This window comes from Triplophysa rosa, unplaced genomic scaffold (assembly GCF_024868665.1).
Source record: "Triplophysa rosa unplaced genomic scaffold, Trosa_1v2 scaffold347, whole genome shotgun sequence".
In the NCBI taxonomy this organism is placed as follows: domain Eukaryota; kingdom Metazoa; phylum Chordata; class Actinopteri; order Cypriniformes; family Nemacheilidae; genus Triplophysa; species Triplophysa rosa.
The window spans coordinates 170143-195678 of record NW_026634348.1 but is presented as its reverse complement, the minus strand read 5'-3'; the positions used below and the strand labels follow the sequence as shown (position 1 = coordinate 195678).

At 38.6% G+C, this 25536-nt stretch overlaps 2 protein-coding genes and 2 long non-coding RNA genes across 4 annotated transcripts in view; 2 read left to right on the top strand and 2 right to left on the bottom strand.

The window, feature by feature from the left end:
* The window catches only part of LOC130550489 (uncharacterized), a 37426-nt gene extending 28784 nt beyond the window's left edge, over positions 1-8642 (top strand). Inside the window, exon 5 of the mRNA XM_057327974.1 lies at positions 8439-8642. Within this exon, the coding sequence (XP_057183957.1) occupies positions 8439-8642 (204 nt within the window). The remainder of the gene's footprint in view (positions 1-8438) is intronic.
* A 2847-nt stretch (positions 8643-11489) lies between these two features.
* Positions 11490-14560, bottom strand: LOC130550491 (uncharacterized). The gene is made up of 4 exons (XR_008962432.1): positions 13773-14560; positions 12896-13057; positions 12686-12780; positions 11490-12592 (listed from the first exon to the last, which is right to left on the bottom strand). It is a non-coding gene; the product is annotated as an uncharacterized LOC130550491 (long non-coding RNA).
* A 1548-nt stretch (positions 14561-16108) lies between these two features.
* LOC130550493 (uncharacterized) lies at positions 16109-23511 on the top strand. The gene is made up of 3 exons (XR_008962433.1): positions 16109-16651; positions 17748-17959; positions 23206-23511. It is a non-coding gene; the product is annotated as an uncharacterized LOC130550493 (long non-coding RNA).
* On the bottom strand, positions 18194-23208 carry LOC130550492 (uncharacterized). The gene is made up of 3 exons (XM_057327976.1): positions 19803-23208; positions 19000-19316; positions 18194-18790 (listed from the first exon to the last, which is right to left on the bottom strand). Exons 1-3 carry the CDS (start codon positions 20843-20845, stop codon positions 18423-18425), a joined length of 1728 nt encoding a protein of 575 aa, XP_057183959.1. The 5' UTR covers positions 20846-23208; the 3' UTR covers positions 18194-18422.
* Positions 23512-25536: the final 2025 nt, after the last annotated feature.

The window sequence follows — 25536 nt, the reverse complement described above, 5'->3', positions numbered from 1 at the left end:
GGACATGGAGCACGGGGACAATTCCAGGTGGCCTGGAATCAGTGGACTAGTCATACATTTATAATATTAATTTAATTATTTAAATATCCTACCCGATCTACTAGTACTGCCTATCTATAGTAAGAGTTTATGTTTGTATTTGGCTTGCTATTTATACGCATTCATTACTTTTTACGTGCATATGATTACCCCCTTGGTTAAGATGGTGTGGGTTAAGTCGGTATGTACATAAAAAGTGCACGCAAAACACATGCGTATCATATGCACGCAAAAGATCATTTCTGTAGCTCGCCAAATACAAACATAAAATCGTGCTTTTGATAAGCACGATCTTAAGTCATCAAATAATGGTTTGAGTTTCGGGGATGAGGAAAATTGTATGTTACAGTGAATTACTGAATCATAATGTGTTTGAATAAAATAAGCTAATTGCATGAAGCTATTTGAATGACACATGCAATGGTAACTGATTAAATGTGCCAGAAAAAAAGACAACAAGATTTTAAAGCATTACATTAGTTACACAATAAACTTACCATTTAAATTCAAATAAAACATTTTATTTCGGTTTAAAACTAAATAGGAAAAATAGCAATAATTATACATTTTAAACAGACAATAGTAGTAGGCTAACTGAAATAGTAATGAAAACAGATGTAAGAACAAGCCATGAACAATTTTTCATCAGAACGTAAAATAATCTACAATATAAATAACAGTCTTTTCTTAAAAACATAATTGTAAAATATTTAGTAAATGTAGGATATAAATGTAACTTAAACGAATAACTACACCACTTAAAAGAGAAATATCAATGGACATAATTATGTCTATACTTTTCATCTGAAATCTCAGAACGCAAACAAAATAAAACCAATTATAAGCCTATTGTATGAACGAATGAATGAAAGAACAAACTGAAATACTGCAACAATAAAGACACCTATACCTATTAGTTCTGGTATTGTGTGAGAAATACGGCGGGACATGCTAAAATTCTTATTGTGTCATTTTGTGCTTTTTGCATTCATATTTAGGGCTCTTCCGCATTTCTGTATAGCCTACGGTTATTAAAAAGGTGTAGGCTATACTAATTTTAGTCATCTGGTCTGAAGATTAAGCAACATTAAGCGTTTTAGCACGGTACACCGGTCGTGATGGCGTGGTCCGTGGACGCTAAAGGGACAAAGTAGGCTAAAGGCACTTAGCAAATCTTGCAAGCTTATAACGTTTTTGTTCCAACATGCCACCATACATGTTGTGGATATTCAGCTAAATGTTTAGCATAAGTTTAAAGAGGGTAAATTTGATCATTTAACTGAACTGTACACATGAGACACGTACATTACGTGTTTCTCCAACGTGGTTTCAGTATATTTCTGTCATTTAAAATGCATAAATTTAACAATATGTTCACTTATTATGTGAGCATATAGATTAAAAATGATTATACTAAATCGTAATTTCGATTTTGATATGATTTTGATACGATTGATATGTTATAGTATTGGGTAGCTAATTAAAAAGAAAGGCTATAGCCTAATATAAAAGTATACGAAATACAATGCGCCAAACAGCAACATCTACAGATAGTTGTGTATATTGCCATGGAGCACTCATATTGTTTTCTGAACAGTAATTAAATATATTTTTCACTGCTCGGCCATGCAAACTGACTTGCATTGAGGTGTATGTTAGAGAGGTCCTCATGTGTCCCAGCGGCTTCGGGTCAAAAACGTTGACAAAATATGCCTTGGGCACAGGTCGTGTCCGATATGGCATCGGGTCTCTGGTAATTTATAATGAATGTGCTTTTACCAATCGCCCCGAAAGACACAAATTAAATACATTTTATGGTTAGGTAAACAACAAATATTTATTACGCCAAACTTTACAAGACATAATTAGGTTAATATACCGTGAGTGACATTTTAGCATTTAATGAACAGACAGCAACTCAAGCAATTGGCATAGTCATACTCGCATGTTCGTGTGTGGCACATTATTGGGAAACACACGCAGCGTGCAACACAAGTTTTTATCTTTGCGCTTAAAAACCATCTTACAGCTGTATAGATCCATAACGCCGTGAGGTATTTTGCTTGGCTGCACAAGACGTTTCGGGTCTAGTCGGGTTCTAAAGAAAGTGCTGTCTATTTTTATCTGGTCTATACTGGCCTGCTCAAGAAGTTCGCTTGGCTAAAATATCAGTTTTTCTGTCTCGTATTAACAAACGAACGTTTCCACAATTCCACAACATCCAGCATTTTCTGAGAGTCTCAAATTAAAACAAGATCATGCGAGGAAAATAAAAAGAATGTTTGTTGAGATTGCAGTTACGTCATATAAACAGAAGCACATGGGAGAGTACGCGTTAAAATCAGAGCATTTGTCAATAAGCTCCTAGTTGAGATCTCAGTTATTTGACCGCTTCAAACTAAATACATATGCATAGTATTTATGTGAACACGATGTGCTGAAGTAAAAAATAACTTCATTCCTTCAAGCCAGAGCAGGAAACCTAAAATTTCTGATGTTGATGATGCATAAGAAGAGATCTATGAGAACAAATAAATTCACTTAATCGAGCAGATGAGTGGACTGTGCTGCAAACATATAAAAAGTATCTGCATTTCTTGCTTTGGTCTTCGTCAGAAGCGACTTGCACCACCTGCTGGTGAAGCGGTCAGGCAGCAGGTAGAGATCATGCATTGGCGGAATGGGATTCCCGGATGTGAAACTTTGAATTTCAAGCCGAATTTGAACCACTGAATTTGTGGAAGCGAATTTTTAAACCGAAATAATATGAACTGGAATTTGTCTGTCGAATATTAAAGGTTGTATTTTACAACAAGTTGGATTTTTTAATGAAATTTAAAAGGTGAATTTTGATTATTGAATTTTTAAACGGTGAAACTGTGTGTGAAATTTTTACATTTGAAAAATTCACAGCTTAAATATGCAACCATGTTGAATTGCAGAACCTTAAAATGCGAGCACTGTTAATACAATGCATTTTTTTTCAGTTAGTGCTATTCAGCACGTCCTTTTGCTTCAAACACATTTGTCTCTATTTTACTTCCATACATATATCATTAAACGCAATACAACTATAGGCTATACAAACTATACGCAAAGCCTTGCCATCACATCCGGGAAATAAGTCAGTAAATTTGAGTAAAATCATGCCGTGCAATTGCGTCACATGAAATACTGATGTGGAGATGTCATTTATAAATCACAGGAGGTCTCCAGATAATACTAATGCCCTGCGAAAACTGTGAATGGTGCTAATGTGTAACCTAACGTTACGTCTCGAACCAAATTCACAGAAGCCTCCAACTACGCAAACTGCTATCCAATCAAAGCGGTGGGCGTTTACTTCCAAGTGTCTTCAATGCGGCACGCCCATTAAAACCCAGCGTTTGCAGAGCTGGCCTCATAACCAGTGTAGAAAATAGCCTATTACTTATTGATTTTGATGTTTTTGAATGTAAAAATCACGCAAACTATCGTGTATGAGGTCATAAGTAGACCTCATACAACAGTATAAAACAATAAACTACGCTTCGTCATTGCACCTTTAAATGATGTTGAATGAAAAAAACGTTGCTTTTTATAATTATAAGTTATAATTAGGGTAAATAAGATAACAAACAAGATAAGATGGAGATTATATCATGTTTTTTAAATAAGCCATGCAATGTGTGTAAACAAAAAAAGAGAATAGAAAGCAATGGACACAAAGTACAGAACAAACACATTTGATCTCGCGCAGAGCAAATGAACAAGCCGCTAATAAAGCAGACTGCTCATAAGCTTTATAGATCATAGCCTACATGGACTAAACACTCGAGTCTGCATGTGATTATGATGTTTATATTATTTGACACGTTCTTGTCGAGGAAATGCAAGCATTACGCTCTGAGGAAAGTCGGCTCAATGTTTGTGAACAATAACTCCGTCTGAGGAACTCTGCAAGGACACACAGATAACAGTGCTTAGCGATCACATTTATTCAAGCGCTTTTTTGTGATAAATATTATAATCAAAGAAATTTCAAAGCTTTTTGAATCAAGAAGCTGAGACACTCATCTCAGTTTTATTCGGTAACACTTTAGAATAATGGTCCGTTGTTAACAAGTAACTATGCAGAAAGTAATAGGCAGTACTACATGAAATATATCTCTATGGATAGGCTATATATGTAGAATATATCCATTCGTGTTTTGGTATTTGGCTTTTGGTATTTGTATTTATTCATAAATTAGTTTCCACAAACAACCTATTTTTTCACTTTATGTACGTTAATGTTGAGATTAGTAATTAATTGTTTTTTCTTTAATAATTGGTCATAGTTCGCAAGTAGTTGTCAATGATGGCATTTTTCTTTAGTAATTATCAAATACCAAATAAGGAACTACCTTTGTCCTAAATTAGCTATTACTTACTACTTAGTTAATCTTGCTTCTATATTAGTTAATAGTATTAAGGTAAGTGTTAATGTAGTACTGCCTATTACTTTCTGCATAGTTACTTGTTAACAACGGACCATTATTCTAAAGTGTTACCTTTTATTCTGTGCTCAAGATGCATTCACAGCTCATTCTGCCATCAAATAATGTCAATCTGTCTTTCATGCATTGAATTTAAAAAACTATTAATAAGCGTTATTTCAAACATATTGTTTTAGTATGTTATTTGAAAAACATTTTGTGTCATTTTTTCGAGTTTTTTTCAGTGTTGACTAGTAGGAGCTGTACCGTTTAAACAGACGACCTCGGAACATTTACTCGGCATATTACAAACAGCGGTGGAACTTATTGGCATAGATGTTGTAAAATACCTCTAAATCGCGGATGTTGCTGTTCGCTGCTCTATGCTTCATATGTTAGCTTGTTCACCTGCTTACAGAGCAAGTTGCTAGCATCTAATGTCACACAAAGCACAGCTGAGGAACAAAGGCGTTTAAGAGCCAGCATCTCCGTAAACTTTTACATCGCCTAGCAGAAATTTGATTTCAGATCGGGCCAATTGTCACTGATACCCGATCTAGCATTTTATTCAGTATAGACACCGATACCCGATAAAAATATTGCATCGGAGCATCCCTAGATTTGTGTGAACAAAGATTTAGGAACACATACAAACGATTTTTTATATTTACTGTATATTATAAAATAATTAGATGTAGTGAAGAAGTGTTTGTCTGTATGTCTGTCCGCTGAGATAGATAAAAGCATCCCCACGAATAATATCTAATAGCGTGGTTGGGCGGTGAAGCGAGACTGCCTGCAACACGAGAAGCAATGTGCTGTTGAGTATAACACTGATGACCAGACGCAGGCTGGCTTTGTTGTATGCCCATTGTACTAAAGTGATAATGTCCGAATTTGTCACATCAAGAATGTATTTATACACTGCATACGAAAGCAGCACGTTCATGTTGCTCTCAGCACATGCAGAGAGTACAGCACCATGCCAAAGTCTGTTTGATGAAAGTCATGCCACTCTGAGGCCTTTCTGACAGCTATTTACGTCATAGAACGCCTCCAGGCAGCTATTTATCATTGCATCTCTTCCAATTTCTTGCAATGGCAGTGGCGCACCTTGTTAATAAATTATCTTTGGCCGTTTCCATCGAGCACTGGTGTTTGTGTTATGCGCATTGCATTGCGAGATCGGTTTCAGGTCGCATTCGTATGTGGAAATAAATCTGATATAAATCAGATATGTGCTAATGTGACTGTCATGTAAACAAGCAGATTGGATATTCACACGTCAATGCGAATCGTACATCATTAATGCCTTTCACACAGAGATGATCCCGAAAAATTGCCATACAGTTAGTTGCCAGAAAACAAGAGTTAAGTGAGTTTGCCTGTTATTTGAGCATTAAAAAAAATATTTGTATTTAGCTAAATCAAAACGTCCTAATCCCCAAACTGAAACTAAAGAAAATAGCGCTGTCTGCTTAATGCAGTTTTAAAGTTTTAAATTACTCAAAATCCATCACAATATCAAAATAATCAACATAAAAATACAAATCGCCTCAATAAACATGATCGCTCAGCAACCTAAAACACTTTGCTGTTCCACATAGCGGAGAAGATCAGATTTCTCTGCAGACATCAGCTTAACTTTTATTAGGATAAACACTTGACCGAGCATTTACCTGTATTTTTCCTTAATAAAAACGTAAAGAACATAAACATGACGAACATATACCGACCTAAGTGTTTGTGTATGGTCTTTGTAATATCATGTGCAGTGTGCTTTATTGACGGGTTTTTTGTTCGGTCTGCAAGAGCTTGTTCAAATAATCTAAATAATAAACAACTTTATCAAACTTTGTTTAAAAAAACGTTTTAGTCATTTTTGAGCTCACTTTTTTCATTACGTCATATAGTCCAAATGATAATTGCCCTGCTATAATATCCTTTGCATTTTATATTGTAGTTTCAAAAATACAGACTAATTTTTACTTCGTTAGAACTCCGCTGCATTCCGTTTTAATTTGTATTGAGACTCTGTAAAAACGCACTAACGACGCATAAAGATTTGCTTTTATTTATTTTAATTTGACAGATAATATTTATCTTATATAAAGCATAATCTGGTTGAAAGTAACTAATCCTTCTCTAGTTAAATAAATAAATAAAAAAAATTTAACTAAACATTTAATAAACAACAAATGCTACATAATATTAACCCAACAACACAGACGTATTTGGCACTAAATATAGAAGAAAAGTTGTAATAATATAAAACCAAACCGCACTATTGAGCCACCTAATATCACTGCAAGGGAAATTCATTCATGTTCATGATTAAAAAATATGCACATAACATTTAATAATATAGTATATTTAATAATTACAGTAGCCTAATGTCACGTGTCTTTATGTGTATAAGCACACTGAGGGCCAAATTCCGGCACACATTACGCCTGCATTTTCCAAATTCTCTATATGAAAAGGGCCAGTGCTTGTGGAAAAAAGGTTCCGTTACTCTCTTGTACACGTTGACATATGCAACTATTACCACATTATATTTGGACTGGCTATCTCCGGCTCCCGGGGTCGCGGTGAGTCAACATGGGTCAGCACATCATTACACATCGTTTTTAAATCGCCTTTCTTAAATAATGTGTTTAGCATGTTAGCGGCTGTTGTTTACATGTTCTCGGCCAGTCCTGAGACTTTACATTGGTCCAAAGACAGGTGTTGTGTCGTAACGTTAGTGGTAAAATCGGTTCAGAAGACTTGTGACCGACATGATTTCTGTAAAACTTAATCATTACAACAAAAGAAAGTTATAGCAGTGTCTTTCTCTGTGAGTTCAGTGTTTTCTCGTATGTCCTAAGTGTGACAATACTTAGAGCGGATAGAAACCGAGTGCGCATTTATAAGACAATGAGGTTAGGCAGAAATTGCTACTCACGACGTAATAACACCTGGGTGGTTGCTGATCTTTACATACCCGTCTGTCATATACAAGTACTCGGATAGCATATATATGCCTGTATCTGTCTTTATGTCTGTTAGTAATGTGCATGCACATGATTAATCATCAATGGCCAACATTTCATACAGCAAATGGTCAGCATATGTTGTTTTTGTCTTTTCCATTTAATTTGTATTTATGAACAAGGCATTACGGTGATTTGTATTGCAGTTAGTGTATGGTTTTGGTTGGACTGGGCATTACAGATGTTATTGCGCTTTCCACCATATTGCTTGTCTTGATGTCATCCAAAGCACACGTGTAAGCGCTCTACCTCCTATTTTGCATACGGGGAGGGGAGCAGAAGCTCATTTGCATTTAAAGAGACACACACAAAAACGGCACGTTTTCCATTACAGCCACACATGGTCATGTTCAACATCTTGTAATGAAAGATATGTGGTGTATTTTCAGCTGAAACTTTACAGAGACATTCTGGGGATACCACTGATTATTTTTACATTGCAGAAAACACCTGGATTAGCGGCCCTTTAACATCTAGTTATTTGTCTTTCTTTTTCTTGGAGTTTTGTTTAAGACTGTATAAAGCACTGTGGTCAACTTTTGTTGTGTTTATGTGTGCTATATAAATAATAAACTGAACTGAATAACAGAATAAATGGCTGTACTGTGTGCTCCTCCCTGCGATGGTCCTGTCCTTTAAAATCATTTCAATCGATCTTTATAGAAACACTCCTGTGAGACGATGTCACAGCTGTTCTTCTGAAATCAAGCATATAGCATCAGTTCTGACGGGTCATGTTAGTCAAACTTACATCCGCCAAGTATGATTAGATCATGTCTGCTGTTACTGTCAACATTCTGATAAAAAACAAGAATGAAGGCAATGGTCAGTAAACGGTCACATGTATTAAGAGTCAGAAGTCTCGATGATTGTCATCTTTCTCACTCGTTGAGTTGTGCTGGATCAGATCTTGGACTCAGACCCGGTGGATCAGACGCAGGAGGTTGAAGATTTGGATCTTCTGTATGACAGTCTGGAGGTTTATAACCAGAGCGACAGCGGGCCAGAGATGGAGGATAATGAGCGTCTCCTGAGCACCCTAAACCCAAACTCCAGTAACGTATCCGTTCACAGAAGATCTACATTCTGTAAGTGCAGTTTAATATGCTGAAGGTGTGTATGTGTGTCTCCACCAACGACGTTCTTTGAGGGAATGTCTCACTCCAGCTCACAAACTGAGATCAGAGTTTGCACAGTCAGCCGAGAGAAAGCATTCAAGTGTACGTCACTTTCATTCATACATGTAAAATACACACATTCATTATTCTACTGCTGTATCATTTCTATTAGACTTCAGTGTGATTTCAGCTATGTTTATAAAGTCACGATTAACACCTCAGTGGGAACTACATTACCATATTCTGTCATCATTCCTTTATATAGTCTCAAGGGGATTTTATATTTTTGTCACTGGTTATTGTCTCAGTTAATTTGATATTATTATAACTTCATCCTTCTACTCCAATCCTCTTGTTTCATTCTATCTCTCCGAAAGCTGTTTCATCCAATAATAATCAACACTGTTTGATCAGAACAAGGATGATTAGAATTTTTCTATGTAAAACATTCACATTAAAACATTTATTTTCGCTATGGTCAAATACTTTTTGGTTGTAGGGGTTTCATTGTCGGGCTGTGTGGGTGTGTTTTGTGGTCGATGTCGGACAACAGAGGAATAAAGTTACATTATGCCATTACTATTTTCCCTGGTTGTTCCTCTGTTGTCTGTTGTTGATCGCGGAATGGGACCGGGTTGGACCTGCACGGTTTCGGCGGGTGGGGCTTCCTGGGTCGCGGCTCGTGGGCTCTCCCTGTTCTTCGTGGACGTTGCTCGGTGGCTTTTGGTCGGGGTCACTGAGTGCAGCTATGACACGTCAGAGGAGATCTGGCCCTCCGGCTGAGCCTGGTTTCTCCCGAGGTTTTTTTTCCTCCATTTCAATCGAATCAGAATCAGAAAGAGCTTTATTGCCAAGTATGTTTGCACATACAAGGAATTTGTTTTGGTGACAGGAGCATCCAGAACACAGAAACAGCAACAACAGTACACAGAGACCATAACACAATAGAATACAGTACACAATGATTTAAATAAGGGCCTATGGGTATAAAAAATTAAGAAATACAATACAATAAACATAAGATAAAGATATATAGAGTGTAAAGCTATGTATGTATGTAAATATGTACAAGTAAAAAATAAGAATAGACTATTGTAGTACAAGGTATGTGCTATATACAGCAGAATGAATGAAATATAATTTACAGAAAAAGTTGTATAAAAATAGATAGTGTATTATCTGGAGGATATAATTAATATTGCACTTAATTATTATTGCACAGAGTTATTAATTGCACGGTGTGTAAAAACATTTAACTGTTCAAGAGGTAGATGGCCTGAGGGAAGAAGCTGTTTTTGTGTCTGGTTGTTTTGGTGCTCAGTGCTCTGTAGCGCCGACCAGACGGCAGCATTGTGAAGAGATGATGGCTTGGATGTGAGAGGTCCAGGGTGATTTTCTGAGCCCTTTTCCTCACTCTGGATGTATACAGTTCTTGGAGGGTGGGCAGGGGAGCACCAATGATCTTCTCAGCAGTCCGAACCGTCCTCTGTAGTCTTCTGATGTCTGACTTTGTGGCTGAGCCAAACCAGACAGTGATGGATGTGCAGAGGACAGACTCTATGACAGCTGAGTAAAACTGTTTTAATAGAGTTTGTGGTAGGTTGAACTTCTTCAGCTGATGTAAGAAGTACAACCTTTGCTGGGCTTTTTTAGCAATGGAGCCAATGTGATTGTCCCACTTCAGGTTCTGAGAGATGGTGGTGCCCAGGAACCTGAATGACTCCACTGCTGCCACAGTGCTGTTCATGATGGTGAGAGGGGGGAGTGCAGGGGGGTTTCTCCTGAAGTCCACAATCGTCTCCACTGTTTTAAGCGTGTTCAGCTCCAAGTTGTTATGACTGCACCAGACAGCCAGCTGCTCAGCCTCCTGTCTGTACGCAGACTCATCACCATCCTGGATGAGGCCAATGAGTGTGGTGTCGTCTGCGAACTTCAGAAGTCTGACAGAAGGGTCCTGGGCAGTGCAGTCATTTGTGTACAGGGAGAAGAGCAGTGGGGAGAGAACGCACCCCTGGGGGGCGCCAGTGCTGATTGTGCGGGTGCTGGATGTGAGTTTCCCCATTCTCACTAACTGCTGCCTGTCTGTCAGAAAGCTGGTGATCCACTGACAGATAGAGCCAGGAACAGATAGCTGGGTTAACTTTGTCTGGAGCAGTGATGGGATGATGGTGTTGAAAGCAGAGCTGAAGTCCACAAACAGGATCCTCACATAGGTCCCTGGTCTATCCAGATGTTTCAGGACAAAATGCAGCCCCATGTTAACTGCATCCTCAACAGACCTGTTTGCTCTGTAGGCAAACTGCAGGGGGTCCAGTAAGGGTTCTGTGATGTCCTTCAGATAAGCCAGTACCAGTCTCTCGAATGACTTCATGACCACAGATGTAAGAGCGACGGGTCTGTAGTCATTCAGTCCTGTGATTTTGGTTTCTTTGGGATGGGGATTATGGTGGAGCGCTTGAAACAGGAAGGAACTGTGCACAGCTCCAGTGATCTGTTGAAGATCTGTGAGAAGATGAAGGCCAGTTGAATAGCACAGCTTTTAAGACAGGCTGGGGAGATACCATCTGGGCCTGGTGCTTTTCTTGTTTTTGTCCTAAAGACTCGGCACACATCCTCTTCACTGATCTGAAGTGCAGGAGGTGGGGTGACTGAAGGTGATAGGTGTTGTGTAGAGAGAATGTCAGAGTTGGTGTGAGGTGTAAAGTTAGCATTTTCAAATCTGCAGTAAAAGTCATTCAGATCATTGACCAGGTGTTGATTGCCTGCAAAATTGGGGGATGGTGGCTTGTAGTTGGTGATGTCTTTAAGGCTTTCCACACAGACGCAGGGTGTTGGCTGAAAACCGGTTTTCCAACTTTTTAGAGTAGTTTCTCTTAGCCACTCTGATCTCCTTTGTCAATGTGTTCCTAGCCTGCTTGTACAAGACTTTGTCCCCTTTTCTGTAGGCATCCTCCTTGGCTTGGCGAATCTGTCTGAGTTTTGCTGAGAACCATGGTTTATCATTGTTGTATTTTAAGGAAGTCCTGGTAGGAATGCACAAATCCTCACAGAAACTGATGTATGATGTTACAGTCTCTGTGAGCTCGTCCAGATTGCTGGGAGCAGCTTCAAAAACACTCCAATCGGTGCACTCGAAACAGGCTTGTAAGGCCCACTCTGTTTCGTTGGTCCATCTTTTAACAGTCCTTACCATAGGTTTGGCAGCTTTTAGTTTCTGCCTGTAGGCTGGGATAAAGTGAACCAGGCAGTGATCAGGGGACCCCCCAAGAGCCTTGACACAATTCGAACACTGGTCTCCTTGTACAACAGTATAAAACAATAAACAACACCACGTCACCGCACCTTTAAAGATGGCTACAGAATCTGCTGATCTTGTAGCAGCGGGCAGATCATTCCATAAATGTGCAACCGAAATTAGAAAAAATGTAAGGCGGGGCTTTATTTTGCCCTTCCCTTTTTGATTGGTTTGTTGTAAATAGGGCCTGCAGGGGAGGGCTAAAGATGCCTGGCCATTGGACAGTCAGTATAATTCTACCTCTTTTTTGTTGCTGATGTCATGTGGTGAAGAGTTGTTGTTAGAGGGGCAGAGGAGCTTAATGTTTTTGAGTAAAGATTACAAGTGCAAATGAATAAAAAAATAATGGTGTGCACGCATACATCATTTATAATAATCACTGCAACATTGTAAAACTGTTAGAATTTTCCTGCTTGATTTCATGGTGACTTTAAGAATTTTAATTTCAGGGTCAACTACTCCTTTAAGATTTACCCAGCATCTCCAAAAAACCCATTCCTCCACCGTTGTTCAACGACTCAAGAGAGTCAGTGGTGTCCGGAGAAAAGAGTCTGGGGGACATGGCAAAGAAGATGTCCTGGGGAGGGTCAGGAGATGCGGAGGGTGTGGCTTAAGGGATGGCAGAGTGGGCGGCCTCCTCTGGCTTTTCTGGAAAATCATGAGAAATAGAAAATGTCAGTTTAATTGTATGACACGGCAATAAAGCATCATTCAAACTACAGGGAACAACCTAGCACCTACCCACACGCTCGTGCCGTTCCTTCTTGAGGGTCCCACAGCCACTACATGGTGACCCTCAGCTCCACCCTTCTGGGGGTCTTGTGCCTCTTCTTATGCTAAAACAGATGTAATGACATTGGTGAGTTGAAGTAAAATGTTTCTGTGATATGGATTTATTAGTTAAAACACACATACCAAGGATGAAATAAATGTGTTCTACAGATGACCTACCGAGAGCTCCTGGTGCCCATAATCTTTTATGTTCCTCTTAAATCGCTTTAAAAAGCATTTACACAAGGGACAGGTCTGGGCCCCTAGAAAGACCCTGCCTCTGCCCCAAAATGTTGTTTTAGATTCGTTTTTGGGAGGGGGCAGAATGAACATATAACGTACCTGTAAAACAAACAAAAAATCTCACGTTAGGGGCACAAATATGACTGATTGAATTATAGCATTCTACATTTTTATAACATTGAATTGTACATGTCAATTATTAAAGTTATAGTTAATAATAATAATAAGAAATTGTAAAACAATACTCTTAAGATTTGTTACCTTTAGGAATTATTACATAAAAATATGATGTTCCATTCAAATGCATGCTAACAATGTTGAGTGTGAAATCATAAATCACTGTAATAACAATTACACAAATACTTGTAAGTTCTGTTCAATGTAAATGCGTGCTAACAACATTGAGTGTAATATCACAAATTACTGTACTGTAATAACAATAACATATTAATGCTGAATAACATTTAAAGCCACCGTGCAATTAAAAATGATAATACTCATTTCCTTCCACAGTGTTGCAGTGATTATTATTAATGATTTATCCATGCACATCATTATTTTTGTAAAATTCATTTGCAGTTGTAATCTTTAATCAAAAACCTAAAGCTCCTTTCCCCCTCTAAACGAGAACTCTTCTCTTCATGACGTAATGCTTGAAAATAAGGTAGGACTATACTGACTGTCCAGTGGACTGTTTATCACGTTGTGTACGTTTTGGGATATTCTTTTAGAAAACTAAAAAATATACTTGGCAGTTTCCAGCAAAAAATAGTTTTTGGCCTTATTTCAGTTCATCACGACAAACGTTTCATACCTCGACAGTGGCGTAGGATGTTGAGTTTAGCTTGCATCCGCCCTAATACTGGCTTTGAGGTGGCTAATCTTCATTGAGGTGGAGTTCTGTCATTGCCCGTTCTTGCCAGAAAAAGACCTCGAGCACTTTGAGGCCACATTTCAGTCTGAAGTCAAGGATAGGCACTTCAGCGTCCCAAACAGGTCATCCTGGGAACACGCAACTACATACACTAAAGGTCATTATGATGGCCAGTATGTCTGATTTCACATTAAGCCACAGGTTCAAGAAATACTATTTTTCAGTTGAAGATCAATTTAAATCAGCCAAGACCACACCAAACAGAAACGTATTTGGGAAATTACAATTATGATCAAAGTATGCCGTTTCATTTATTATGCATGTATTATAAAAAGTTTACTTAAAATGAAACTATATTATTACAAAGTTAACAATAATATACAGTGTTTGGCAAGACCAATGAACTCACATTTTTGATTAGTCCTTGCACTGACAGGTACCCCCCCCTGGAAAAGAGGTCCTGTTCTTCAGCAGTAGTCATACAGGATGGGGAACAAGCGCTTCTCTGGCCAGCCGTTGCTGTTCCCTCATGAGTGAAAAACGAGTGGTCCTGTGAACGATGGCTTTTGGATACAAGAATATTCACTGTTGCTCATACCTGGGGGAGAGTGTGTAAGCTTTTAAAAAGTAGGTCACACCCTCCTCAAAAGATGCTCTTTCCTGACTAGGCTGTGTGAGGTAAACCTGTGCACCGTCAGAAAGTGCACTCAGGTGGGTGATGGTTTGTGCCTGAGCATCTGAAAGCTCGCTGTTTTTATGCAAGTGCAGTTGGCCACGCACGTGACGCGAATGGGGCTGTGGTGACCATATGGGTGTTGTCTAGATGCCATTAATTAAGATTCTGTATATGTCAAAAATATAGTTTGTACAGTTATTACATGTGACTACAAATGAATGTTTGACTCTCTTTGGTTATTATTTTTGTATATACTATATAGAAAAGTTTTCTATTTATTATGTTTATTACATAAAGTCCTGTTTTATACTTCTGTCACTGCTTATTATATTAATATACTTATCATATTTATATGTATTTGTAAAGCTGTGAAAGATTTAAATATGCTATAGAAATTTGAATGGAAGAGAATTTAATTGACTTATTTAGTTGGTTTAGCTTACTTCAAAATCTGATACGTACAGTATGTGTTTCCTAATATTTTCCTAGTAGGTGAACACTATATGACTTTGAGTCACCTGCACATACAGTTAGTGCAAAAATAATATCTTAATTGTATGTTCATAAAAATATAAGCGTACTTCAACTGGTAGTTTACTAAGAATACACCTTGAAGTGTACTTACAAATGTATTGATCTAGTTAACTATCAGTATATCTGCAAGTTCACCTAAAGAAAGCTTACATACTTCAATTAAATTAGTAGTTTACTGAGAGTAAACTTTAAAGTGTACTTTTATAAATGACAACTGTGCTACAAGTAATGGACTAGTAAACGACCAGTACACCTAATGAAAACCTACAGGTACACCTGTAGTATAAAAACGAGTTAACTAATAGCTTACTGGGAGTAAAGTTCAAGTGTACTTTCATAGACTAAACGTGCTTAAAGTATTGAACTAGTAAACTATCAGTATACCAACAAGTTGTAGTACAAATGAAAACTTAATTGTAAACTTGTTGTGTACTCTAAAGTTTACTACTGTTACACTAAAGTACAGTTAAAAGTATACTTAAGTGGGTCAATTTAGTCCCAAGCGGTATTCAAATAGTACACTTTCAAGCATTATTGATTGAACACCAAGAAGTAACCGTGCATATATGGTCAGTTGTAAACAAGTTCAGACAGAAGGCACACTTGCATGGTTTGACAGTAAGTGTCTTTAAGTTTGAATGTGTGCAATGAAGTATGCACAAAGCCTCCTGGGTATAAAGGTTGCGTTTATGTAATCTTGCTTATTGCATTTTGTAATATTTAGATATGCACATGAAATGTTTTGCTTTGTGTGTGTTTTTGGCTGCAGGTGTTGTGAATGAGGAAAATGGAGTGAAACATCTAAAGCAAAGGAGTGCAAAGTGTGTCAAACTTGTTTTAAATCCTGCTCTGGTTATTATGGAAATGGGAAGCGTAGTTTTCTGAGAGCATAGAGGACCCAGACGGCTGTTTCACGTGTCAGTGTTAGAGCGTCAGGAGAAAGTGATCCATGAGAGTTCATGTTCAACTGAAGTGATGGAACTGTATATTAAATGTCACCTTTCTCTAATATCAGAATGAATTAAACAGTATCAAAACCGAAATAAATAAATATAATAATTATATGTTATTCATTTACAAAATATTCTGATATTATTAGCATAAACATTTTCAATATGAAGTAAATTCATAATTTAATAACATCTTAAGACCTGATGCTCTTGCTGAGAATATTCCACAATGGTTGATTTATACCGGTAACCTTGAAGCACATACATAAGTAACAACATTAAAAACAAATCACTTACAAATAATTTGTACTTAAATATGCGGTAAGAAACTTATTTATTGACATGAAGATGAGCAAATGATGTTAGAATCAAACGCAAAACTCAAACTGAAGATGAAGTAAAAGTCTTTGACCTCTGCGTTGCAGCATCAAGCGTTTCAACGAGACTCTCGCTCCTGATTGGCTGCTTTGCGTTCTAGCCCGACGTCACTAAAGCCTCGCGCGTGCAGCCAGATGTTATCAGCGCAAACAGTTGTGTCAGTGACCAGTTCACTGCTCGAGTTTGGATCGCTTACATCTTCGCTTGAACACGACTGAGAATCTGTGTTCGCTGTTCTGGAAACATCTCGCGCACAGCAGACGCGACAGCAGCAGCGCGAGGTGAGTGATCAACATGAGCTTTTATCGACGTTAAGTGTGTCTAAACTTCACACAAACGAATATAAAGTCTTTGAAATGTATTCTCAGTGCAGCCCTGTCACAATATTGGACGATTACTACAAGATAATCGTGGCCGAAGCACAATACGTGTTTTTTTTATAGCTTTACAACACGTTTAAAAAAACAACCGTTTAGTATAAAAACACATAACAACAATCAGGCTGTAAAATGAGTAAATCAAGGAATATTAAACAATATTGTTAGAGGTGGACAGATGTGATATCAGCCGGGAGGATCTTACATAACTTAATAGCAATAAAAACAGGATCAGCTCTTGAGACACGAAGCCGATCAGAATCACCTGTAATCACAATAGTGATGTCATTGACCTGAATGAGGTCAATTGAGTGCCATCAGTTAAAATCATCCTTCATTTAGTTTATTTTGTGCGTGTTTGTAATGAATCAAAAGGAAAATATGAGTGTAGAAGGCTGTCAATGATGCTGTATAACTATTGACAAAATGTTTAACTCTGAATTATTGACAATATCATCATGTGTGTAGTATTAACACAATATCTATAGTCACGGTTATTAATATCATGATAACTGGAAAACTGCTCTTATAAAAGTGAAGTCGATGTGAATCTGTCAGTGAATTGTGTTTTTTATTTTGTAGAGAAAATGATTCAGAACGAGTTCAGAAGTTTCAGGCCCGTCAGTGTCAATGAACAACAAACAAATTTTTCAAGAAGAGTTTCTTCTTATAATATTTAAGATGAAAATAAGATTTTTTTAGGAGTTGCTTCATTGCTCCGTCACAGAAAGTGTCATGAAGAGAAGTCATTGCACCGTCTGTGGCCGCTTCAACCCTGGTGAGCTTGTTAAAACAACATTAAATCAGCGTGACAAAGTGAGATTTGTAATATTTAAAAAAAAAAGTTTGAGGTACATATGAGGTACATATAAACTGTTTCAACATCTGATGTTATGTTGCTATTGAAGAACTGCACCCGAACCCTCGTGCTAAATTCTCAATGTGTAAAGTAATACATGACATCTCTATTAACATGAAATAAATATATGTTGATTTGTAGGAGTGGTACTGCCCCCGCTGAGCCAACTGGAGAAGCTCAGGATGGATAAACGGCAGAAAGAACGCACTCAGAGAAAAGAAGATGTGATGACGTGGAAGGAAACTAACGCCTTATCCACTTCAGTAGAGTACCTGAAGACTTCTCTTCACACAGCTCCAGTGGTGGACGAAGTACACAAACCATGTACTTGAGTTAAAGTAGAGATACCCAAGGTAAAATATTACTCCAGTAAAAGTTAAAGTATTCTCTTTAAAGTTTCACTTGAGTAAAAGTAAAAAAGTATTTGCCTTCAAATGTACTTGAGTATTCAAAGTACTTTGTTTTATATGATGTGCTATTATTGTTTTTGTTTAATCAACTCAGTTTATGTGGAAAGACAAGTTCCTCTTGGCACATCAATCTATTAATAGAATGATATTGATTAATTTTGTTTATTAAAATTATATTTGAGAGCAGGTAGTTTTGGTTTAAGATTTATTTGTAACAGTGTAATAAAGTTTAACTTTAATATACACACTTAAACACAGGTTCACATGAGTTTTGTACTAAAATAACAAGCCTCAAATGACAGTGAACAATAGTTGTGGTAGTAAATATAATTAATCAGCATGCCATTAATTCTGCTATTGGTGAGCATGCTAGTACAGTATTGCTCTGATGATCAAACTAAATGATCTAACTAAAGTGACAGTATTTTTTATTCAGCTTGAGAAGCAGCTGATTCTCAAAGTTTTTTGAGTCTATTCTTGCCCTCCTGGGACTGAAAATAAGCCCTGCTGTGCTGAAAAGACGTTCACAAGCTGCTGAAGCGGGTAAGGCAGTGTTGACCTTCAAAGACAACCTACAGACTGATGGGAAGGACTTGAGAATGTCTTTGTGATCATCTTTGCAGGCAAGGTAGCCATCAAACTGCTTGATACCTTCTGCACCATGAGTAGACATAATGCTCGCAAAGAAGTCCTCTTCCTCAGAGGCACTGGAACCATCAAATGGCAACTGATTCAAAGTCTCTTCCACGAGATGGTCCTTGATGTAGTCCAGGCCTGAAATGGACATTTCCACAGATGCTAAGAATCAAAACTTCACTGTATTCACACATTTCTCCTGATAGATTACAATATCAAAATAACAGTATTTCCAAGGTTCATTTAAAACAAACCTAAACAAACTGAGAATGTCATGGTAAAATTTAAATTGGGTCTCTTTGAATCTTTAACTAATGATGACACTAATAAAACTAAAATAATATTACCTAGTTTGACGATGTTTTCATCCAATGTCCAGGATGTTTTAAATTTCGGGACAAGGATTGCAGCTGCAATAAACTCTGGCTCTACGAACATGTTTCCAAAGCGCTGCTGCAGGCCTTCTTGGAGTGCATCCACCAGAGGTTTGCAGTACCTGGAGGTAGTGCGAACTCGGTCCAGTTTCGAGATGAGGAGGGTCAGAGTAGGCAGAAGCCATCCCATTTGAACATCAGTTTCAGCCTGAAGAATGTTGAGGGATTTGGCAAGGGGGCTCATGGTTCTGGCATACTCCTCCAGAAAGGCAACTTCAACTGGACTTAACCTATCACACATTGAAACAACAACAGTTGATCATTTCATGGCACTTTTAAATGTGTAAGTGTGTGTGTGGCCTTGTTTTTATATCCCGGTGGGGACCTAAACGCACACCAACACATGGGGACTTATAAGCAAAAAGGCTTATAAATCGTACAAAACAATATTTTAAAAAAATCTAAAAATGCTAAAAGTTTTCTATGACCTTTAGGTTTAGGGGTGGGTTAGGGTATAAAATATACAGTGTGTACTGTATAAAAATCATTACGTCTATGGACTGTCCCCACAGAGATAATAAACCAGACATGTGTGTGTGTGTGTGTGTGTGTGTGTGTGTGTGTGTGTGTGTGTGTGTGTGTGTGTGTGTAAGGGGAAGTATCATTTTACTGTATGTTTTCTACTGTTTTACTGTATCTGATCCTATCAGCAGTTTTAATATTAACATTACATTACTAGAGCATGAATTTGAAGGAATTAAAAAAACAGCACTTACATTGGCAACTTGAGTGAAGTGCAGACAGTTCTGATAGCCCCCTCTCCCTGATCTTTAATGATACGTAGAATTCGCTCAAAGGCGAGAAATAAGGAATTCCACCTTGTTGTGTTTGGGCGGATCAGATGAATTTTGCACACATCTTCTATAATCTCTGCAGCAGCAGCAGATCTGCCACACTTATTCCAAAGTGCATTGCACTTTGAGAATGCTGATCGGGACAGCTTCTTGTAGGATTCATTTGAACAGGCTTTGGCTGCATCCACTGTGGAAACCAAGTTTAATAAGTGGCAGGCACAACGATGATGTTTCGGAAGTTGGAATTGTAAGCCATCATCCTCATCTAAAATAGCTGTGACCTCTACTAAGTCCACCTCTACACTATTCACATCCTCATCATCACACATCTCATCGTTCATCTCATCATCTTCAGCCTCATCTGAAGGAGAATTGTTGTTTTCATCTTGCTCGCCATATATACGAAACGCCTTTAAAAAATTTGACCCGTTGTCTGTAGTAGTTCGAACAACTTTGTTCTGTATGCCAAATTCAGCATGTATATCATTCAGTGCACAAGCCAAAACATCAAAAGTGTGTGGGCCTTTGAGTTGCCTGCATGCTAGCGCTACTGAGCACCTCTCCAGGCTGTTAGGATCAACCCAGTGGGCAGTGACACCAATGAAACCTCTTCTTCTTGAACTCCAACAATCTGTTGTTGTTGCTAAGAAATCTATCTCTGACATTGCTTTTTTCATATTAATCTTCATTTCAAGCACTGCCTCATCCATCTTTCGTCGCAAAGTGGTCCTTGACATGAGAGAGGTGTTAGGCTGAAGATCATGCAAAAAAGCTTTAAATGATGGCTGGTCCACCAGACTAAAGGGTTGGAGACTCTGTGTCACAAAATTCAACACGGCATGATCAACATTCTTCTGTGTAACTATCTTAGTTTCTCCCAACTTCAGCTGTTTGGAAGTTGAAGGAGCCTCCTCGCCCTCCATTCTTCTTTTCCTTGTCGCTGTTAGGGCAGTATACCTCTGCATGTGGCTACCATGCTTTCTCTGCAAAACAAAAACATTCAATAAATTAACTACATATCTAGAGATCAGATGTTTTACTGTCAAATTTCATGTGCTTTTAACGTGTCATATAATGTATGTAGGCTGCAAAGTACAATATTTTCAGCTTTAGCTTAGATCACAGTTTTTGTCCACTTAACGTTACATCTGCATGATTAAGATGTTTTTTCTTTCTTTCTCCAGGCTATCCTACGTTTTTTTCCATTAATTTAATTTTAGTGTAACATTATAAAATGTATAGTTGACATGTAAGACCTAATGCTATAGGAATTTAATTTAATAAGATTTACATTTATGCATTTGGAAGACGTTTTTATCCAAAGCAACTTACATTGCTTTATACTATACATTTTTTTGCGATTATGCTTCAAACAATGATATAAAGTTATTCAAACATTGACTGTGATCAATGTAATTAATAATCGCAATTACAATTTCAAGGGTTGCTCTGGGAATTCAGTAAGATTTAAAACAATGTTCTCCTCCATCATTACAACGCTTTTAGCTCAGTAAAATGTTTGGTGGTTAGGAATCTGTTCAATGATTGTTTAAAGCCGACACGGCTGCCACTGCAGCTCACAAAAGATTAAAATATTTTTATTTTCGGCGGCTCTCATGTCCATGGTTGCGGCATGTGAGACCGTCCGCATTTTGCCGCGTTCCGTTTACTACCCATAGAAAAGGAACTAAACTCAGGACCGCGAATGCGTCCCGTGAATGCCCCCTTTATCAAGTCTAGCTGCTAGCCTACTAACGTCACATATTATATTTTACCAACATAGACAATTAAACCATTTCTGCAAGCTACAGTTAGACTATTCTTAAAAGAGAATGAAAATGACTTACCTCTACGTGTTTCCTTAGGTTGGAAGGAGAATTCTTGTAAGAAGAAATTTTACAGTGACGAGGCAGGCAGAGAAGGCACTTGAAAATGAAGGACTCGTTCTTCTTTTCAACTACTTCAAAAAAATTGCGCAAATAAGGCCACGGGTGTTGTGGCAAGTTAGAATCAGAAGTGTCTTCCATCATTTATGCAGGCACTAGGCACTTCTCGTGAAATGTTATGCTGTGGCTGGCACTGACGTTGAACTGTGTGTTCGCGCTAAACAGACACCGCCAAGTGGCATCCAAAACAGAGCGCGCGCTGTTCCCTGATTGGTGGCTTTCCACGTGCTTCTTAGTTTAACCAGATAAGTTTCTATCCACCCACAAAAAAAGTAACGACTGGTTTCGCAAAATGTAGTTGAGTAAAAAGTAAGAAATTTGACTTTGAAATGTACTAAAGTTAAAGTAAAAGTCTCCACATATGGAAATACTTCAGTAAAGTACAGATACGCAAGAAAGCTACTTAAGTACAGTAACGAATTACATTTACTTCGTTACTGTCCACCACTGCACAGCTCATCCAGAGTAAGACATGTTTCATTATTCTCAATTTATGAAGCCTTTCATTTGTGGATATTTTTGGGCATCACTGCAAGTCAATGTTATTGCAATTACATATGTGTGTTAGGGTTGGGCGATGTCTAACAAATTTGCATTGGACGATGCCTACAGTGAAACATCGCAATAGACGATGACATCGGGGGGCGAGGCGGGGTTATATCAGTTTGCTAGATGGCCATCTTCCAAAACATTAAAAACAATTACTGTATATCGGGGCTCCAGACTGCGACCAAATCGCATTTTGCGCCAAATTTCAAGACAGCGTGAGTACTCGCGCATGTATGACCTGCAAATTTGGAATTTCTTCCAGTTGTTATTTCATGTGGAAAGACGAGTATATCTTGAGCCCACCCGTGTAGGCTGTGTGTGTGATTAGTCAACAGCGTGGGTCACGCGTCACTAATGTTTCCCGCTGCCATCGCGGATGCGCACAGTTCATGTGGTCATTTACAGGTTTACACACACGTAACGTGAGCGCATTACTACAATTCACTGTTTGCTTTCACTTTATATGTCCGTTTCCATCTAGCGCGCACACGTGTTGCGCAGCTTCCAAATCATACTCAACCGCGGATAAACATGAATGGACGCGGCTCAGTCGGCTGTCAACATTTGTCTTGGGAATGTGCTTTACGCATATAAGCATATGGGATGTGCGGACGACCGCGGACCCTCCTGATGGAGAAAATTGCGTCATGCAGGGGAATCAAGATGCTGGGCCAATGTCATCGTCTATCAGCCCAACCCTAATGTGTGTGTGTATGTAACATCTAAATCTCTGAATGTGTTCCTGTTCTATCCCTCGTATCGAGAATCCATCAAGAAATGACTCCAATAAGAATCGAGAGTTGTTTAAACTTGTGAAAATGTTTTTGCAGGTGTGAGCTCCAGGTAATGTCTAGAGAGGATTTGCCGCTTCAGAGCGAAGAGGATTTGCCACTACGGAGCGAAGAGGATTTGCCCCTTCAGAGCGAAGAGGATGTGCCACTACAGAGCGAAGAGGATTTGCCACTACAGAGCGAAGAGGATTTGCCCCTTCAGAGCGAAGAGGATTTGCCCCTTCAGAGCGAAGAGGATTTGCCACTACAGAGCGAAGAGGATTTGCCACTACAGAGCGAAGAGGATTTGCCACTACAGAGCGAAGAGGATTTGCCACTACAGAGCGAAGAGGATTTGCCACTACAGAGCGAAGAGGATTTGCCACTACAGAGCGAAGAGGATTTGCCACTACAGAGCGAAGAGGATTTGCCACTACAGAGCGAAGAGGATTTGCCACTACAGAGCGAAGAGGATTTGCCACTACAGAGCGAAGAGGATTTGCCACTACAGAGCGAAGAGGATTTGCCACTACAGAGCGAAGAGGATTTGCCACTACAGAGCGAAGAGGATTTGCCACTACAGAGCGAAGAGGATTTGCCACTACAGAGCGAAGAGGATTTGCCACTACAGAGCGAAGAGGATTTGCCACTACAGAGCGAAGAGGATTTGCCACTACAGAGCGAAGAGGATTTGTCACTACAGAGCGAAGAGGATTTGCCACTACAGAGCGAAGAGGATGTGCCACTACAGAGCGAAGAGGATTTGCCACTACAGAGCGAAGAGGATTTGCCACTACAGAGCGAAGAGGATTTGGCACACTCGTTTCCACTGAGCGGTACGGTTCAGTGCAGTACGATTCGGTACGGGAAACCCGTATCAGGCTTGCGTTTCCACTGCCAACAGTACCCTTACTTGGTAGGCGTGGTGTATGCCAGAAAGTTGGAATCGACGTCACTTGATATGCGCAGTGTACACCGGAAAGTAGCGATCGATGTCATTCTCGCGCGACGACGCAATCCGTAAACAACAATGGAGGACATACAGATCCTGTTCTTGACCTCCCAGGTCGACCATGGTTTATTTCTGCGCACAGACATTGTATTCTTGTCTTGGCTGTGTTTTCAAAAATGGCACTTCCTGTGTTGTCGTTCCACTTGTAGCACGCGCAAGTGACGATTCTCTGTCAACCAATCAGCGGTCTGCAGTGAGACTAGTTCCAACCATTAGGTTCCGGTACTATTGGTACTACTATGCTAGGTACCCTTACGAAAGGGTCCCAAAAAAGTGGTACGGTATGGTTCGATATGTTCTTACCATTCACAGTGGAAACGGAAAAAATTGCGTTCCGTAGCAACCCGTACTGAACCGTACCACTCAGTGGAAACGAGGCATAACAGGGTAACTAACAGTGATCTGTACGTCTGATTGTTCATNCACACACACACACACACACACACACACACACACACACACACACACACACACACACACACACACACACACACACACACACACACACAGAGTCCACAGGCAGTGGAGAGTGGGTGGTAAAAACAGCGTGCACTGTTCCTCAGGTTGCAAACAGAAAGAAAGAATACGAGCAACAAAGACAGGAAAAGAGATATGCCGAAACACAGAAAATACACAGTACAGTAAAGCGTGTTCATGGAACTCATGATGCTTGTGTATAAAAAGGAAAGAGCTGGTTTGTAAAGCGTGTAAAATATTAAAACGCATTAAAAACAAAACATTGGCAAAACAGGGATTTAATAAACGGTGAGTTTTGTTTTCAAATACCGTAAATAATAAAACAAATGATAAACGTGAAAATTTGCCCCAACTTTAGCGATAAAGAATATCCTACACTATAATTTTTTACAGAATTAAATGTTTTATTTTACAGAACTTTCACGTACTGTTGAAATGTTTGAAAATTTTCACATTACAGAAATAGACTGCAAATTTACAAGTCATTAGGGATGTAACCATTCACTCACGATGCGATTCGCGATTCTGATCTCACGCTGCGATTTTATTCATGTTTTTTTTACAGAATGAAGCAAATTAAAAATGATCAACTGCCATTTTATTAATTCTCAAATGCAGTGGTGTAAAGTATTGGAGTAAATGTAAATAGTTACTGTACTTAAGTATCTTCTTGGCTACTTTGTAGATGTACTGAGTATTAAAGATATCAGCAACTTTTACTCTCTACTTGACTACATTTTTGAATATCCACTACATTTGTAATGACTAATGCAATCACACATTACATTTTGCATGGCACCTAACTTTTTCTGCAGCAGTTCATTTCTACTACAGAAAAGCAACATTGCCATTTACAGTGCATTGTATAAGTAAAATACTCAAGTACAGAGTATTTTAGAGTA

Excerpts from the sequence above, each read along its gene's own strand:
- LOC130550492 (XM_057327976.1), bottom strand. The coding sequence starts at position 20,845 with ATGCAGAGGTATACTGCCCTAACAGCGACAAGGAAAAGAAGAATGGAG. Across the intron at positions 19,317-19,802 it reads ACTTCACTCAAGTTGCCAAT|GTTAAGTCCAGTTGAAGTTG; the intron begins GTAAGTGCTGTT and ends AATGTGTGATAG. Across the intron at positions 18,791-18,999 it reads TGAAAACATCGTCAAACTAG|GCCTGGACTACATCAAGGAC; the intron begins GTAATATTATTT and ends TGTCCATTTCAG.